General features: G+C 34.4%; 1 protein-coding gene across 6 annotated transcripts in view; it reads left to right on the top strand.

The window, feature by feature from the left end:
- The window catches only part of SCMH1 (sex comb on midleg homolog 1 (Drosophila)), a 75,987-nt gene that overhangs the window by 11,020 nt on the left and 46,520 nt on the right, over nt 1–18,447 (top strand). For 3 of the 6 annotated variants that reach the window (XM_004678858.2, XM_012722646.1, XM_012722647.1), the window contains 3 exons: nt 5,418–5,486; nt 5,935–5,958; nt 12,815–12,885. In XM_004678858.2, the coding sequence (XP_004678915.1) occupies nt 5,418–5,486; nt 5,935–5,958; nt 12,815–12,885 (164 nt within the window). Of the gene's footprint in view, nt 1–5,417; nt 5,487–5,934; nt 5,959–11,786; nt 11,927–12,814; nt 12,886–18,447 lie in introns of those variants that run through there. The other 3 variants (XM_004678859.2, XM_012722648.1, XM_004678857.2) reach the window with 2 other exon arrangements.

Genomic DNA, 18,447 nt, shown 5'->3' with positions numbered 1-18,447 from the left:
TTTTTTTTTTTTTTGCACTGATCTCTTATGTTCCTGCTATGCGTGAAACCATCCGGTATTTTTCTTTTTCTTTCTGGATTATTTCACTAAGCCCTTTACAGCTCCATTCATGTTGCTGCAAAAGGCATGAGTTTATCTTTTTTGATTGCTGAGCAATATTCCATTGTGTATATGTACCACATCTTTTTAATCCAGTCATCTATTTTTGGGCATTTGGGTTGATCTCATGGCGTCCCTATTGTAAATAGAGCAGCAATAAACATGGGGGTGCAGGTGTCTTTTTGAATCATTGTTTTTGTGTCCTTTGGGTAGATACCTAGGAGTGGGATTGCTGGTCATAAGGAAGCTCTATTTTTAGCCTTTTGAGAAACTTCCAAACAGCATTCCATAGTGGTTATATCAGCTTGCACTCCCACCAGCAGTGTAGGAGAGTTCCTTTTTCTCCACATCCTCACCAACATTTGTTGCTGCTAGTTGCTAAAACCTTCTCTTTTATCTCTATGTCTGAAATAGTCATGTTTCTTTTATTAGGAGGTAGGTTGTGCGATCAAGTCACATGAAATAAGAATGTAATTGACCTCTAGAACCAGAGTCCTATAGGCCAGTATTGCCTATTTTTAGATATGTTTTTAGTTATTCTTCACTAACATGAATAATAGCTAACGATAGTGTCTAAGTATGAATCTCTCAGTATTGTTTTGATGAAGGCGGCATGCATTTAAATAATGATTCTGTAAATTTTTCTCTATTACATAACTTTCTGATTTTGGAAAATAGACAAATTTTTTTGATTGAGTGCTCACGGTGTACCAGGAATACTAACTGGCTTAATAGTTATCTCTTATTTCACTCTGACACACTGACAGGCATAGAAGTAGAAGGCAGAGATAGTACTCTGTTTAAGGATATTAAGTGGAAAGCTATTACAAAGTAACATTCATCCTGGACCATGATAAGTAAATAAGAACCTTCCAAATAGAGAGGTAGAAGGGAAGAATATAGAGATAATGAAAGACATGGGATGTTTAATATATTTATAGATAATGATTTAGGGCTTAATAATTTTTTAAGGGGCAGTAGCAAGTTTTTGGATTTATTTATGCATACAGAACTGGGGTACAGGCTAGAGTTGCGGGGGGTGAGAGGCTTCACCAGATACTGAGTGGGGAGCAGAACAGGCAGATTGACGAAGTACACTGCTGAGGGGAGCAGCAGGCAAGTCAGGAGAGGTGTCTGCCACACCATATGGGTCACCTCCCTGGCCAGGGAAGGAACTTGTGGTGTAGTGGCGGTGATAGCTTCATAGTGCTGCATTTTAACCCATTGCACCACCAGGGAGGGCCCTTAATCTATATTTTTAAAAAATTAATGTTAAAGTGGATTGGGAAGTAATGAGATAAGACAGAAATTAAGTAACTTTATTATCAAGGTAAGAAATAATGGTATTTTAAACTCAGATAAGCTCAGGGTTGATACAACAAAGGAGATGTTGTTTTAGATGTGAAACTAACAGTACTGGTTTTAGAGGGCAAATGAGTGCAAGCATTAAAGAAGATACCAGGTTTCTGATTTGTTACTGTTAACTGGTATACTGCTAGGAGACAGGGAATAAAATTGAATTGGTTGTTTAAAAATAATAGCTTCATATCATAATATATTCTGAAACATTGCTATTTTTCTTAGAATATTTTGAAAAATTATAGGTGACTAGCTTCTTTGTTAATGGCTAACATCAGGTACTATATTCTACTCATTTAGGAATTTATAAAGGGTCAGTTACCTAATCCCTATGGGTAACTTATGGTGATGCTTAGAAATTAGCATTTTTTAAATAAAATTTTTCCTTCTTTTGGTGCTGCTTTCCAGAATATACCTATTTGTGCCAGTTGTTTCAAACATTTCTTCTCAGAAATTCCTTTCTCGTTATCTTTATTTGATGCCTTTCTTCCCACGTAAGCTTGGGAAGTTAATTTTGTTCATTTTCTTTTGCAATTAAGTTTGGCTTTCTTTCCCCACCCCCCACTTTTTTTTATTGGGGTGTTTTGTTTCTAAATAACATTGGTTTCTTAGATAGTTGTTTTAATATTAGTGATCCTGTAGGTTTCTATTTAGTGTTGTTTCCATGACTCAGTAGCTCATCTTTATTTAAGTGATGTAATACAAAAAATTTTTGTAATTTAAATGTATATTGTATATTTTTAAAGACTATGTTCTTTCTAATTATAAAAATGTAAACATTTTTAAGCAAACTTAATTGTGACACCCTAAAGTCTTTGTCGCTGTCAGCAATTTTTAAACCTGGTCAAGTTTGTAATCTTTATTAATGATTTAGAAGAAAACAAGTTATTGAGAAGGTAGGTGGCATCAACCAGAAGAAAAATGCCTCTTCATGTGGGCACTGACTAATATAATTGGAATATAGTTTTTAAAATGTCTGTAACAGTCAAATCAGAAAAGTGGCAGGGGCTAGATTCTTCATATCTTTGAAAGACACCCTTAATTCAGTGGAAGCTTTTAGAGGTCCTTAAGCAGACAGTTCACATGGTCTCTTTCAGGTTTTGAAATGCTCATTCTCACTGGTATGTGGAGAATAAGTTGGAGTGTTCTAGTAATTTAAAAGCAGGAAAAGTTGCCAGGCTATTGTAATGGTCCACGTAAGATAATGGTGGCTTGAATTAGAGTGTATAAGTAATGGGGTGCATTTGCCCAACAGTACTTATTGATGGATTGACTGTGACTATAAAGGAAATAGTTGCAGCAAGGATAATTTCAATGATTTTTTACTTCAGCATTTAAGTAATGGAGTTACTGCTTGCTTGTGTTTGAAGAGATGAAAAGGTTGACAAAGATGGCATTCTGTTTTAGTCTTGTGTTACATTTGAATTATCCAATTGATCATTTATAAGTAGTTGTATTATGTGAGTGTGGAATTCCAAGAAGAGACCAATGCTGGAAATATGAATTTGCGAGTAATCTCAACTTGAGTTTTGTGCAGAAAAAACCCTATTTTAATTAGGAAATAGCATGAATAAATGATAAGACAGTGACAACTCTTAAAGCGTATTTACTCCTATTGAGGTCAGAGGAAGAAGAATATAGCGGGAGAGTAATTAAGAATATTGGGGTGAGGGTATTTAGATTTTTTATATGTATATTTGTTTTAATAGGAGACAATGAAGCAATGCTGGTGCAAATGCTTTATTAGAAAGAGAACATAATTGTCCCTTGAACAAGATGAGGCTGAATTGCACAGGTCCACTTATACACAGATTTTCTTGTGAACAGATAATATGAACTGTTTACAAAAGTTTCTATTATAATAGGTGATATAAACTTTCAGTATTGATAGAGTCCAGTGCTGTAAATGTATTTTCCTTAATTTATTTTCTTTTCTCAACCTTAACTTTATTCTAAGAATACAGTATATAGTACATTAGCATAAAATATGTATTAATCAACTGTTACTGGTAAGCCTTTTTTTTTTTTCTTTTTTTTTTTTTTAGGCAACATCAGGCTATTAATAGTTAAGTTTGGGGGAGTGTCAAAAGTTAGATGGATTTTTGACTGTGTGTGGGTCAGCACTCCTACCTCACCCCTGCATTTTTCAAGGGTTAACTGTATAATGTCTTTAAGAGGATGAAAGGAAATGGAATCTGGAGCAAAATTGGAGGGTTGACTTTTGATAAAAACAGAGACATTGTATCCACAGCAACAGGGAGGAAATTAGAAAGAAAAATGAGTGAATAGATTTATTCATTCATCAAACATTAAGTGAGTACTACTGCTATACTATCTATCCATTGGGGACATACTGCTAAACAAGATCAAGTCTGTACTTTCTAAAAATAAGTCACACATGAAAGTCCACTACCCTTAATTTCTGTTTTCTCAATGAAGCCTGAATTAAGGTCATCCCTTAAGAAAGAAGGTAAGGGGGGAAAGAGAGAGAGAGAGAAAGAAGGGAAGGGAAGGAATGTTTGGAGTAAAGAAGAAAAGATATGACTTTTTTTTAGTAGAAAAGCAAGCATAATAGGGAAATGTGTGATTTCTAGCTTTATTCATGGCATTTGATAATTATGGCCATGAATTTAAAGAGAGACCTATAAACCTGCATTTCTTTTTCTTCAGCACTTAAAGCCCTCCCCCCAAAATATTTTATAACTATGTATGATAACTATGTATGTTTGATTATAGTGATCACTTTGTGGTATATACAAATACCAAATCATTATGATGTATACCTGAAACTAATATAATCTTATGTATCAATTATACTGCAATTTAAAAAAAAAAAGTTTGCCAGAAAATGGTATTGACAAAGGACCGTGGAATCTGAACTGGGTAAGAATAAAAGTAAAAACATGATGGATAATTAATATGGCAGGTGGTAAGGTCAGACAGATCTAAATTTTAAAACAAGGAAAATGCACTTCCATTGTATTAAATCATCTTATTTGCAGAAAATTTGAAACAATGAGATTATATATATAATAGTACTCTTTCCAGAGATAACTAGCTAATTATATTTGCTATGTTTATATCTTTTTTCTAGTAATAACTTTTGAATGTTGTATTATTTGGCTAGGGTTGTCATAACAGAAACTACACACTGAGTAATTTCCCCCCCTCACAGTTCTGGAGGCTATACAAGATCAAGGTGTTGGCAGGGTTGGGTTTTTTCCTCAGGCTCTTAGATGTCGCTCTTCTAGTATCTTCATTTCATGTTTTCCCTGGGCCTGGTGTCTTGTAAGGACACCAGTTATATTGGACTTGGACCCACACTAATGACCTTATTTTATTAAATTAATTTTTATTAACCCTCTTTCCAAAACGTCACAGTCTGAAACAGTGGAGTGGGAGAATTTCAACATAAATTGAGAGGTGGTGAGGAGAGCACATTTCTGCCCTTGACAGCAATGTTCTTTGTTTATAGTTTTTACATCATTTGATTATTCCTTGAATATCATTTTAATATACCACATTTTGCTAAATAACATTTTGACTTCAGCATTTTCCATTTTGTTATTTAACATATATAAAACTGTAATAATTGTAAAATACTTGGCCAATTGAATATATTACAATCTTTTTTTTATAACAGTTTATTTTTACATCATTTTGTACATTTATTTTTTCCATCTCAATTGTAATCCCTGCGGGTTTCCCATCACCAAGTCACCCGTGTGCCATCAACATATATTACAATCTTTTAGTCTTAGATTCTGTTTCAAACATTTAGGTATCCGCCCCTTTTAGTTATTATACAAAATACTAAAACATTTAAAAACTTTTTCCTTATATTTTGTATTATTTCTTAGAATTGAATTTCAGAAGTAAACTACTTTATCAAATCTGTTGATGCATATTGCTAAATCCCATGTTTTCTTTCCACATGACTGTTTTCTCTCTTTCTGCAGTAATAGACTGGAATGATGTTAGAAAACACAGATATAGTCATCTATCAGAATCTGCATCCCAATATCAAGGTAAGAAAAAAACTTGTTTAGCATGGAAAAATCTTAGTTGATGTCTCTCACCATAAAATTTTGCTCTTAGAGGTCTGAGTATACAAAAAAACTCACTTGTTAAAGAAAAAAAGATTTATATAGAGGGATCTGTCAAAAGAAGTATGTTTTGTTTTGAGCTGAATATCAGGAAATTTAAATTTTGAGTGTAGGCAGTTCCAAATTAGCTTGATAACTTTAGGCACAGTTGTTTAACCTCTTTGGATTTCCACATTTTTCAGATTTTAGACTTGGGGTGAGGCAGAATTATTGATGCACTTCCACAACTACTACTAATAAACTCAATAGCTTTGAAAAGAACATAGGACTAGGTGAACTCTCAAGCCCTCACTTCTCCCCAGAACTTCACCTTCCTGTCATTTTTATATGTTTGTTATGGTGACTTATGCTGTTTTTTTTTCTTTAATAGAAGCTACAGACATCCTGGAGTTGGGTAAGTTATTTTTCTTGTGTTTCTATTAAATAAGGGGAATTACTAAGCTAGATTTACTCTAGGGAAAAAAATCCCATGTGTCTCTGTCTCATAAACTAGTGATGCCAGTGCTTTTATCTGCCTAATAAGCCCATTCAGTTCATCTCAGCTGTATGTCAAACCTTCTTTATCATCGTCCAAGTTAAGTAAAAGGGAAGGGGGCTTAATTATATACAATACAAGGAAAAAGAGAACTGAACCAAGCTGTAATTAACTTAGTCTAGTTCCACTAAATGTGGAACAAAAGAGCTATAGATCTTATCTATAGATCAGAACTTGATCAGATTTTTTCCCAAAAGAAATTCTTTATGAGATATAGTGAACTGAAATTAAAACTCAATTTTCTATAATTTTTAAATAAATAAAAACAAATATTAAAATATCAGATAACAAGAGTTAAACTACTATTTTTCACTCAGCTTTTAGGATTCCTAGATAGACGTTAGTTTAAGTCTTTGTGAATCCTACATGTTATTTTTGTTCAAGTTTTTTAGCATACTCACTGCAACTTCATGTGTTCAGCTCTAATTATCAGTGTGTATTTTCTTCCAATAACAAACTACTTTCATGATCTATAGTCAAGGGAAATGGTGTAGTCAAACCCTAAACTAGGAGTCAGAGCTCCTGTGTACTTTGAAATTGAACCCAGCCACTTAGTAACTTTGTGACTTTGATTCTTAGTTTTCTGATTTGTAAACTGGTAGTAATCATCTGTTCTGCCTACTTCGTTTTGTTAAGATTATATAAGTTAATGGGTGTGAAAACATCTTTAAAAGTCTTAAATACTTTTCAACTTTAGAAGGTCACTATAATTTTCATTCTGTTCAGTCACTATCCTCAGACTCTAGGTTGAATTTGTGACATCTTTGAAGTAAAACATTATATTAATGTGAGCTGAAAAAATAAAATAATGCAGGTAAAGGGGCTGGCACCTGATAAGCAATAAATGATTGTCAATTTTAATTATTCCTTGCAACTTTTGTGGAACTTTCCAGGGTGCTATTGTGACAGAAAATGCATGGACATAAAATCAGACAAGCCTTGGTTCAAATTCCTATTTCCCACTTACCAGTTTTGAGATTTCAGGAAAATCATGTAATCTTTCTGCACCTATTATCTTTTAAATGGAAATAAATCCTACTTTGCAAGTTATAGTGTACATGGATGATGAGGAACATAATTTGTCATGTTGCGGGCAAATGGTATTCCTACTGTTTCTGGGTTTTGTTGCTGATATGGTAATAGCAGTTACAGGTCCAGTGACAACTTAAGATAATTTATAAACAACATAATTTGTTGACAGGAAATCATGAAAAGTGGATATACTCAATTTATCATAAAGTACATCAGCTATTAAATATTGCTTAAAATTTGAAAGTATTTTTCCTCATGGGAATAGAGGCAGCACAGTCAGAGCTATCATCTGATAAGTTAATCCTACACATTTCATTTTACTCAGCAAACACAGAAAGCAACCCAAAATATAAAATTCAATAGTCACAGAATCTTAAGAGTTTGGAAGAGGCCTTAAAATAATCTAAGATGAGGGCTCTCCATGGTGGCACAATGGATTAAAGCACTATGAAGCTATCACCAGTCACTATAGCACAAGTTTGATCCCTACCCAGGGAGGTGACCCACATGGTGTGTCAGACCTCTCCTGACCTGCCCCCGCTCCCCTCATCTGCCTGTTCTGCTCCCGACTCTGTCTCTGGTGAATCCTTTCACCCCGCTCCCCACCTCTGGCCTGTACCCCAGTTCTTGTATGCATAAATAAATAAATCTTTAAAAAAAAATAACCGAAGTTGACCACAGCATGATGTATTTCTTATAAAATCTCTAAAACAGCTCCTCAAAGTTGTTGGCAAATTAACAGCCTTTTCAGGCAACTCACTTCATATTTAGACAGATGGTTTTAGAGCCAAAATTAGTTTCTTTGTAATTTCTGTAAGTCACACTTTTGGGCCTATATCAAATAGTATGAATGAATTTTGCATCCACCGACCCCTTGTTGATAGAAAGCAGTTCTAGAGACTATCTTCTCACTGCCACTCTGTGACTTTCCTAATTAGAGCCACCTAGATTATTAGGGGTTTTCCAGGCTAGCCTTCCTGCCCCAGCCTGACTCTCTTCTGGTCCATTTTTCATACTAGAGATAGAATTAATCTTTCTGCAAACTGCTCAATTCTGCTTCTTCTCACCGGTCTTTTGTGTAAGGCTCTCTGAAACCTAAACACTGCTTTTATCTATAACTCCATTTCTGGGCTGCTATTTCTTTAACTCCATCTATTAGCTACTAAAAGATTCGGTTTTTAGAACTGCTTTTTATTCAGTTCTGCACCTTTAATGCTTTTATTTCAGTCTAAAGTAAAATTTAAAAAGTACTTCCTCTCTCATTCACTGATTCCTGCTTATCCTTTTACACTTTGATGTAGAAGCCTAGAGGCTGCTCCCTCTGGGACTCTTCCATCTCCCTCCTTCTCGAGGCTCCTGGAGCACCCTCCATCTCCATGTGCCAGCCAGTTTCTTATACTTGACTGTTAGTCTCTGTCTCTCACTAAACTGAAGCTCTGTGAGGGCAAGATTTTTATTGTGGTTAACTCTAGGACCCAGCACAATGCTTTGGTACACACTATAAATATATATTGGCTAGATGGGAGAGGAATAACAGCGATTTTGCTCTCTTTGTGTGTGAAATCTTTGTTGCTCTTTTAGCTGGTATTCAGGTGACATGATTTCCTATTTCTTCACTACTTAGGTCCTCTTTAGATTTGGTTTGTTCTATTTACCTTCCCAAAATAAATTTAGTATCTCAGATATAATTTTACTTGTCCAGAAAAGACTGTTGCTTGCTTGCTGCTGCTTTTCATTCACTCAAACTTTCATTGAGTCTCTATTAAGTTTCAGCCACTGTGTTAAACAGTGAAGTGAAAAATATTAATAAACAGTAGCCCCTGTCATCAAAGAGCTTATACATAAATTACTGTGATAAGATAATTATGAAAATAAAGGTATGAGCAATATTATAGTAGATAAGGACATGGTGGGATTCTGGGGAGACAGAATGCTATATAGAAAAAGTAATTAGTCTATTCATTTTTTAAATTGAGATAACATTGATTTATAACATTGTGTGTTTTAGGAGTACAGATTTACACCTTGTTCAATATATGTCACCACACCACACCTACCACCAAATTGCTAATAACCCACCAAAGAGCTAATGCAATGGGCTCCCTCTACCCTTTGCCCAGCCTCCATCCTCTCTGGTAACATCAGTTCCACAGTCAGATCCCAGTGCTTGTTTTTGTCAGTTTCTTTTTTGTTGTTTTTTATATTCTATACTTGAGTGGAAACCATCCAATGTTTGTGTTTCACTTAGCATTATACCCTCCACTTTTTTAATAACCGAGTAGAATTCCATTGTTCATCTCTACTCATCCATTGTTGGTTATGTAGGTTGTTTTCATAATTTGGCTATTGTAAATAGTCTTGCAGTGAGTACAGGAATGCATGTATCTTTTTTAATTCGTGTTTTTATATTCTTTGGATAGATAACTGGGAGTGGAATTGCTGGGTCATATAGTAGACCTATTTTTAATATGTTGAGAATCTCCATATTGTTTATCATAGGGGCTAGACCAATTCACATTTCCACCTATCAGTATACCAAGGTTCCTTTTTCTCCACACCCCCACCAACACTAATTGTTTTTTATCTTTCTGATATAGGCCATTCTTACAAGTATGAGATGGTATCTTACTGTGGTTTTGATTGCATTTCCCTGATAAGGGATGATGAGCATTGTAATGTATCTGTTAGCCATCTATGTCTTCTTCAGGGACATGTCTCTTAGATCTTCTGCTCATTTCTTGATTAGGTGGTTATTTTGTTATTGTTGAGTTCTTTGTAAATATTGGATAATAACTCTTTATCAGATGTATGATATACAAATATTTTCTCCCATTCAATGGATATCTTTTTGGTTTACTGATAATTTCTTTCACTGTGAAGAACTTTTGAAATAGTTCCTTTTGTTGTGCATTTGTTTCCCTAGCCACTGAAGCTGAGGCCTTAGAGTCATCAATGAAGCCATTGACATGGGGTACATTGTCTATATTTTCTTCTATGTATTTTATGGCTTCAGGTCTCACGTTCAAGTCTAATTCACATTGAATTAATATTTTTGCTCTTAGGAATTTGGGAAACCCAAATTTTAGTAGGATAAAGTAGAGTTCTTATAGAGGATATTGGCCAGAACATTGCCAAGAGATATAGATGTACCTAAATAATCACATCAAATAAACACTAAGCGTTTTGGGACATATTAAAGAGGAACATATAAGACCAATGAATAGAGGTTAGAAGAAGGCACACTTTTAACTATAAAATTTAAAGCCTGTTTATTTGTGCTATTTATTAGTAGCCAGTTTGGGGGCTCAAATCCAGTTTGCTATCTGTTTATTGTAAATAAGGTTTTAATGGAACACAATTATACTATATTTATATACTATCTGTGTCTATTTTCATGCTACAATGGTAGAGTTGAGTTGTGACAAAGATTTCATGCCCCACAAAACATAAACTTCCTATTATCTGGACCTTTACCAAGACTTTGATAACCTCTGATATATACCTTACTACCTGTCCTGTTTCTTCTGTGGTTATTTTAGTGTTTAACGAAACTTAAAAGAGTGATAAGTTTGTTTGGCTCCATTATGAGCATTACAGTATAAGTAATAAGTAGTAATAAGAATGACTCAGTATCCTTCTTGGGTCAATATAAATTAAATTACTTTACAGTTTACTTGTTAATAAGGGACTGTCTTAGCAGCCAAACAAACATTTAGATGTGGCTCATACCCTCATGGTGGAAGAACTGCTTTTAACAGTGATTACTTTTCATTTTCTTGGTAATAGGGTGTTTCTTTCCAAAGTAGTAGGTGATACAAGATTTCTTACCTGTATAAAAGGGATTGATTGCCATAATTGGTATGTGTAATAGAGAACTGTAACTGATATCCTAGTTATTTCAGTATTCCTGATGCCATCATACGTTTTATAACCAAAACCCTTATGTGGTTTTGGTCAGAACTCAAGCTAATTCAAGCAGTAGCCTAGGACTGACCAAAACTAGATCCTCTGCTGCCCAATACAGTAGTTACTAGTCAGGCATAAGTATTTAAATCAAATTAAACAATATTTAAAATTTAATTCCTCACTCATGCTAGTCACATTTCAGGTGTTCAGGAATTACACCTGGCTAGTGGCTCTCTTATAGATAGAAAGCATTCTGTCATTACAGGAAGGTTTTTTTGTTTTGTTTTGTTTTGGGGACAGTGATTCTCTAGATGCTAGAACTCAAGAATCACAGTCCAGTTAAATCTAAGACTTATTATTTAATCCTTCATTTGTAAAGATGGAATAATAATTTGTAATGTTTTGTTTTTCTAACAAGTAATTGCATATATTCTGTCTTCACTTGAGTGCTATTTCAGCTAGGAGGCAACTATTATATCCTGACAAACTCCAGATCTTGACTCTAGGAAATATCCATCTCATTTTCCCTATGGATTAACTATTCAAGATAACTAATAATTGGCCAGTCCATAAAATGAATAAGAACTGACTGTAATTTCTGAAAAATATCTATTTGGCTTGGCTAATGATTGTGGAAAGGTACTAGTTTAAAAACAGAAGCTATAAAGTCAGTAGAGTATGAGCTCTTGGCATCATCTTTGGAGTGATTTAGATTGCATTATTCAGTGACTCATTTTTATTCTCAGCAGCTAGTGCTTTATGCATGGCCCAAAGGGGCCCTGTGCTGCTCCACTGCAGAGGAAACTTCAAGAAATGCTGGTTTGCTACAGTGTTTTAGCTTATGAAAGTCTCTGGGACCCACTCTGCTCCATCATGGGGTCACCTCTAGGTGGGTATTAGTGGGAGATTGATAATGGTTTAACCTTTTAAAATAACTTGATAAGCCTCTAGTCCTGTAAAATATGTATGTAACATTCTGTCCCCAAAATGCATATGTTTTGCCTGGCTTAAGTATGGTGTCTCATTAAAAATCGTTCTTTCCTACAGTGTTCCTCAAAATTTGAGACTTAACGCCAGCCACTTCAAGAGGCTAAAAGATTCTGTATATTTCCCAACTTATTTTTATACTGTCATCAGAAATACAAATCTCGTCCTGTTTTTATCTGCTAAATTTTTGTCATTTTGTACCTTAGAGCAGTGCAACTATGGCAGAGATGGGGATACAATATAGGTGGGCGAGAGAGAATCACTTTAGAATGAGTATTCCAGTATATTCTCATTCATTCTGGCTTTCCTTACCCTGGAGCCCTTTTATCCCATCTTTAAGATAGCCTTTCCTTTATTCTCTCTGATTTGAGATGGTGTTATTCAATCATATTGTGTGTTAAAAGATATTACATGAAGACACTAAGTGACCTTTTCAAGAGACATGTTGTTCAGAAGCAATCTCTTTGCCCATTTTCTGCCTCTTCTGTTTGCACAAGCTGCCTGGGTACTTCTCTCAGACTGTGGTATCTTGCTTTGGCATTTTGGATCACTTTAGGAACTAATATGAGAAATGTCTCAGGCTATTTTCAGACATGATTTAAAAATGACATACAATGATCCACTCAGGTCACTTAGATACTTACCTGCTATTCCTTTGAGCTCAAACAGGATAAAATAAGTTTTCTTGTGCTCCAAACTGTCTGTAAACAGCTTAATATTTAGTGTAGATTATATCCTGAAAACATTTTTAGGAAGTTGAGTGTGATAGAGATTTCTATTTCCTTTACAGGTCATTTTACCTGGGACAAATACCTAAAAGAAACATGTTCAGTCCCAGCACCTGTCCATTGCTTCAAGCAGGTAAATGATTCTCAACATCTTCAGTAGGTGGGAGGCAAGTTTTTCTAATTCTAAGATAAGCTAAACATGAGTTGAGAGCTTCTCTCTTGCAGGCCCTAGTAAACTATGGAAAGAATACAACCTAGGACATAATAGTCACTTGAGTTTAGACAATATTCCTTCTTCCCAGTTTCATCGCAAGTAACATCTTTTCCTTCTTCTTTACCTCCTTGAGGATATTCAGTGTAACTGAAAACAAGTGCTTCAATGTTAACTGAAAACAAGTGCTATTTTTTTTCTATCGCTTTAATTCAGGCAGATACGTAATAGCTATAGCTCTTAGATAATTTTTCAAAGTAGAGTAGTATTCATTTCTCTGTATTCAACATCCCTGCCAAAATCTTACCTTTCCATAAGGAAGCTGGCACTGAGCCCCTTTGGGGAGTTTTAGGGCTTTATTAGACACTATTCAGAGTTTCCACATAGTATTAAATGTCCCGCATGATGCATAAATGATGCTGACTATGTCAATACATTAAGACTCATAAGCAAAGAAGTATATTGCTGCTGAACAGACACCAGAAGGTTATTTATAGCTCCCTTCTAGTCACTAGTTATTTCTTCAAACTGTAAACATTTCACTCTGAGTTTGAATTTTGTCTTAGAAAAATACAATTTCAGGGCGTATGCTCATTTGAAATAATAGAGGCTGAATTCATACTCCCAGCTGAAATAATAAAAAGATAGACTAAATATATTAAATGTTATTCAAGTAACAGATCTTAGACAGCCAAGCAAGTGATCTCTAAGTGATGGGAAACAAATGAATAGAACCCCTTATGATTTTCTTGGTACCAGTAAACTTTAGAGTTTAAGACCATGGCTCAAGGAAAGGAAAACCTGATTGAACCCAGTAGCCACCAGAAGTAGTTTGTCCAGTAGCTTGTTCAGATGTTAAGGAGAGATATGGGAGATATAAAGTAACCTCATTTGACCTACTATGTGCAAAGTGAAAAATATACTGGGCACCGAATGGGATTGATGACCAGTAAACTTGAAGATAGCAAGAAAAACTATCCAAAATAAAACACAAAAGAGAAATAAGAATTCCTGAGAAAGAGTATCAGTGAGTTATGCAGTAACTTGAAGTGATTTAATAGACCATGTAAGTGGAGTGGTCAAAGAAGAGATGGAGTACAGAAAAAAGTGTTTGAAGATAATAGTGGCTCATATCTGTTCAAAACTGAGGAAAACTAAAATCACAGATCTAAGAAGCTCAGTGAGCTTCTTCCTTTCCTTCCCCCACCAAAAGGAGGAAATAAGAAGAAAACTACACTATAGCATATCATCAAATTGCTCAAAACTAGTGATAGAGAATATCTTAAAAGCAGCCAGGGAAAAAAGGGATACTAGGGAGTTGAATAAGATAAGAATGATACAGGGAAAGTATAAGATAAGGGTGATACTTTTTGGTCAGAAACAATACAGACAAGAGGAAAGTTGAATCATATCTTTGAACTACTAAGAGAAAAAACAAAACCTAGAATTCTATATTCATCAAAAAGTTCTTCCAAACATGAAGACTGAATAAAGATATTTTTAGACTTACAGAAACTGAAGGGAATTCATCACTAGCAAACTCACACTATAAAAATTGTTAAAGGAAGTCCAGAAGGAAAATGATACCAGATGGAATTACAGATTTACACAAAGGAATGGAAAGCCACTGCAAGTTACAATTACAAGGGTAATACATGAAATATTTTTCATATTGATATTTCAATCTCTGTGAAAGGTAGTTTGTCTACTTTTGCCATTTTTGGGCAACATTGTTCTACCACTGGAGTCAGTCCAAAAAAAGAGAAAAGGGATCCAGATTGAAAGATTAAGAATAAACACCAAAGGAAATACATGGGTGGCAAATAAGCACATGACTGCTTCATTAGGAAAATGACTCAGGACTGCTTCATTAGGAAAATACAAAGTAAAAGCAGAATGAGTTGTCACTACACATCTTCCTTGACTTGTGATGGAAGTTACAACCAACAAACCCATTGTAAGTTGAAAATATCATAATGAAAAATGCACCTAACCTACCAGGCATCATGGTTTAGGCTAGCCTACATTGGTCAGATTACTTAGATTAGCCTAGAGATGGGCAAAATCATGTAATACAAAACTTATTTTGTAATTAGGTGTTGAAGATCTTACGTAATTATATCTTACATATCTTTTCTACACTGAATATCTTACATACACTGGGAGTAAAAAGCAGAATGTCCTAATTCAAAATTCAAAGTACATTTTCTACTCAATGCATTTTACTTTTGCACCATCATAAAAATCATAAGTCTAACTATTGTTAAATTAGATACATCTATATACATTTATTTAAGTATCTCTGATTTAAAAAATACTGGCCATCCCTGGGGGCCTTCCTGGTGGCACAAGAGGTTCAGTCTCAGCACTATGAAGCTTTAAGCAGCCACTGAGCATAGGTTTCATCCACAGCCAGGGAACTGACCCACATGGTATAGCAGACCTCTCCGATCTCTCCCGCTGCTCCCCTCAGCAGTGTATTTCTGTCAATCTGCCTATTCTGCTCCCCACTCTGTCTTTGGTGGATCCTCTTTCCCCCCTGTGTCTGTGGCCTGCACCCAAGCTCTTGTACGCATAAATAAATCTTTAAAAAAAAAAACAAAACTGGCCATACCTAATAGTGGCAAGAAAGTAGAACTTTCATAAATTGTTGGTGGAAATGTAAAATAATTAAATTTTTTGACAAAACTGAGCACACCATTTAATTTCAAAAAATAAAAATCAGTAAATTAGAAATTATTATTCTCTTAACTTAAAAATGTATTTTTACTGGAGTATTAAAACCAGAAAATTACTCAGTGACTAAAAGTAGCTCAGTAGAAAATATAACAGAAGATGAGCTCCCATTTACAATCATAGAAAAAAGGTAATATTAGGAATATGCTAAAAAATGTATAAAACCCATATGAAGAAAACACCTTACCAAAAGCATGTTTCCTTTTTTAAAAAAAAATGATGGAGTTTATCAAAATTAAAATGTCTTCAAAAGACATTGGCAAGAGAATGAAAATATAAGCCACTGACTTGGGAAAAGTAATGACAAATCATATAGCTTACCACAGTGTTCTCCATAGTGATTTTATGTAATTCCTATAAAACTCAAAGCAACCTGTTTTGAGGGGGGGGGTTCAACAGCTGTTGCAGAGATAACATATATTCACATGCAAAATAATGATGCTGGACCCTAACTCCATACCATATACAAAAATTACCTCCAAGTACATGGTAGACTTAAATGTAAGAGCGAAAACTATAAAACTTAAAAGAAAACGTAAGTTCAAGCCTTCAGGACCTTGGACTAGGGAGAATGTTTAGATGTGGCACCTAAAACACAACGAAGAAAGCCTAATTGGACTTCATCACACTTAAAAGTTTTGTGTTTTCAAGGACACATCAAGAAAACTGAGTTAAGCCAAACAATGGGAGAAAATATTTGCATAATGTATCTGATAAGGGAATTGCATCCAGAACTTATAAAGAACTTTCTTAATTGTAAAATGGGCAGAGAATTTTAGTATTTCTCCAAAAATATACAGATGGCCAATAAACACATAAAAGATGTTTAAGATTATTAGTTTTTAGGAAAATTCATATCAAAACTGCAGTGAAATAGCCCTTAATATATACTAGCATAGCTAAATTTAAAAAGGCTGATATAAGTGCTGGCAGTGATGTGTAGAAATTACAACCCTCCTGTGTTGCTGGTAAGATTGTAAAATGCTATAACCACTTTGGAAAAGGGTTTATAAGTTACCTTAATGTTAAACATGAAATTATCATATAAACATTCTGCTTTGAGTGGTACCTGTGTATAAGATATGCCCTGAAGAGAAATGTGAACAGGTCCACACAAATGTTAATGGCTTCATTCACACAAATGTTAATGGCTTCATTAGTCAGTATAGCCATAAAGGAAACAGCTTAAGTGTCATATACAAGTGTTATATAACCTTACAATGGAATGTTATTCAGCAGTAAGAATGAGTGAAATACTGATAGATGTTACCATATAGATTAACCCTGAAAAAATTCATGCTTGGTGAAAACAGAAAAATTCACATGTAATTTTTTTGGTAGTAAATGTCCAAAACAGGCAAATCTAGAGAGAAAAAGTAGATTAATAGCTTCTAGAGACTAGACTAAGTGGAGAATGGAGAGTGACTGCTATTGGATATGGAGTTTATTTTGGATGATGATGAAAATGTTCTAAATTTAGATAGAGTGATGTTTGTAGAACTCTCTGACTGCAGTAATATACTATAAAAAAGCAAATTTCCTTGTTTGTGAGTTAAGTATCTATATATACCTGTCTAGTCCACCTTTAGAAATTTAACCAAGAAGGTATTATTTCCATGCAAAGATTTAACCTCATAGAGGATATACTTGTAATAGTTTAAAAACTGAAAACATGCCTGATAGTCATCAACATGATAGACTGCTCAATAATAAAAAGAGATTGTTGATATATTCAGCAATATCTATGCATATCAGTATAGTTATGCTAAATTATAATACCTAGAATAAACCTGTAGCCATCTATATTATACTTAATGGAGAGAAGCTGGAACCTTTCCCATTAAGATCAAGAACAAGACAGGATGTCTCCTTTCACCAATCCTTTACAACATGTCATTGGATGACCTAGCAATTACAATAAGAGCAAAAAAAGAAATAGAAGATACATAGATTGGGAAGGAAAAAATAAAACTCTCTCCTTATTTTCAGGTGGTTGTATATGCAGAGAATTTGAAAGAATTGACCTGGAAAAAAAAGAACCCTCCTAGAATTAATAAGCAACTATAGCAATGTTGTAGTATACAAGCATAATATATGAAAGTCAGTTACTATGTTGTAACCAGCAATAAACAATTAGAATTTGAAACTGAAAATATATAATTTATATTAGCACCTTTAAAGCTAAATACTTAGGTATGTGTAAGTATATAATACTTTTTTAATTTAACATGTACAAGATTAATAGGAAAACCACAATGCTTTAATTAACAAATAAAATAAAAACTAAATAAACCTAAAGATAGGAAGTCTCAGATGTGTCATTTTAACCCATAAAGTCAGTGCAGTCCTATTCAAAATCCCAGCAAATTATATTGGCAAGCTGACCCTGAAGTTTATTTGGAGAAGCAAAAGCTTCAGGATAGCCAACAGAACAAAGTCATAAAACTGACACTGTTGACCTTAACACTTCTAGAACTACTATAATCAAGACAATGTGGTATTGGTGAAAACAGGTCAATGAATCAGAATAGAGAGTGCAGAAGTAGTACTGCATAAATATAGTCCATTAGGCTATGAGAATGTCCATTGGCAAAAGATAATTTGTGATCTACAAAACGACATACTCCTACCATAGGACCCAGCAATCATACTCCCTGTTGCTTACCCAAATGGACCACAGTAATGAAGGATGCTGATAATGGAAGAGAGGTGTATTTGTAGTGGCAGGGATTATAGAAAACATCTGTA

Source organism: Condylura cristata, unplaced genomic scaffold (genome assembly GCF_000260355.1).
Source record: "Condylura cristata isolate star-nosed mole 26May11 unplaced genomic scaffold, ConCri1.0 scaffold00008, whole genome shotgun sequence".
Taxonomy (NCBI): Eukaryota; Metazoa; Chordata; class Mammalia; order Eulipotyphla; family Talpidae; genus Condylura; species Condylura cristata.
This window is presented reverse-complemented; position numbering and strand designations above follow the sequence as displayed.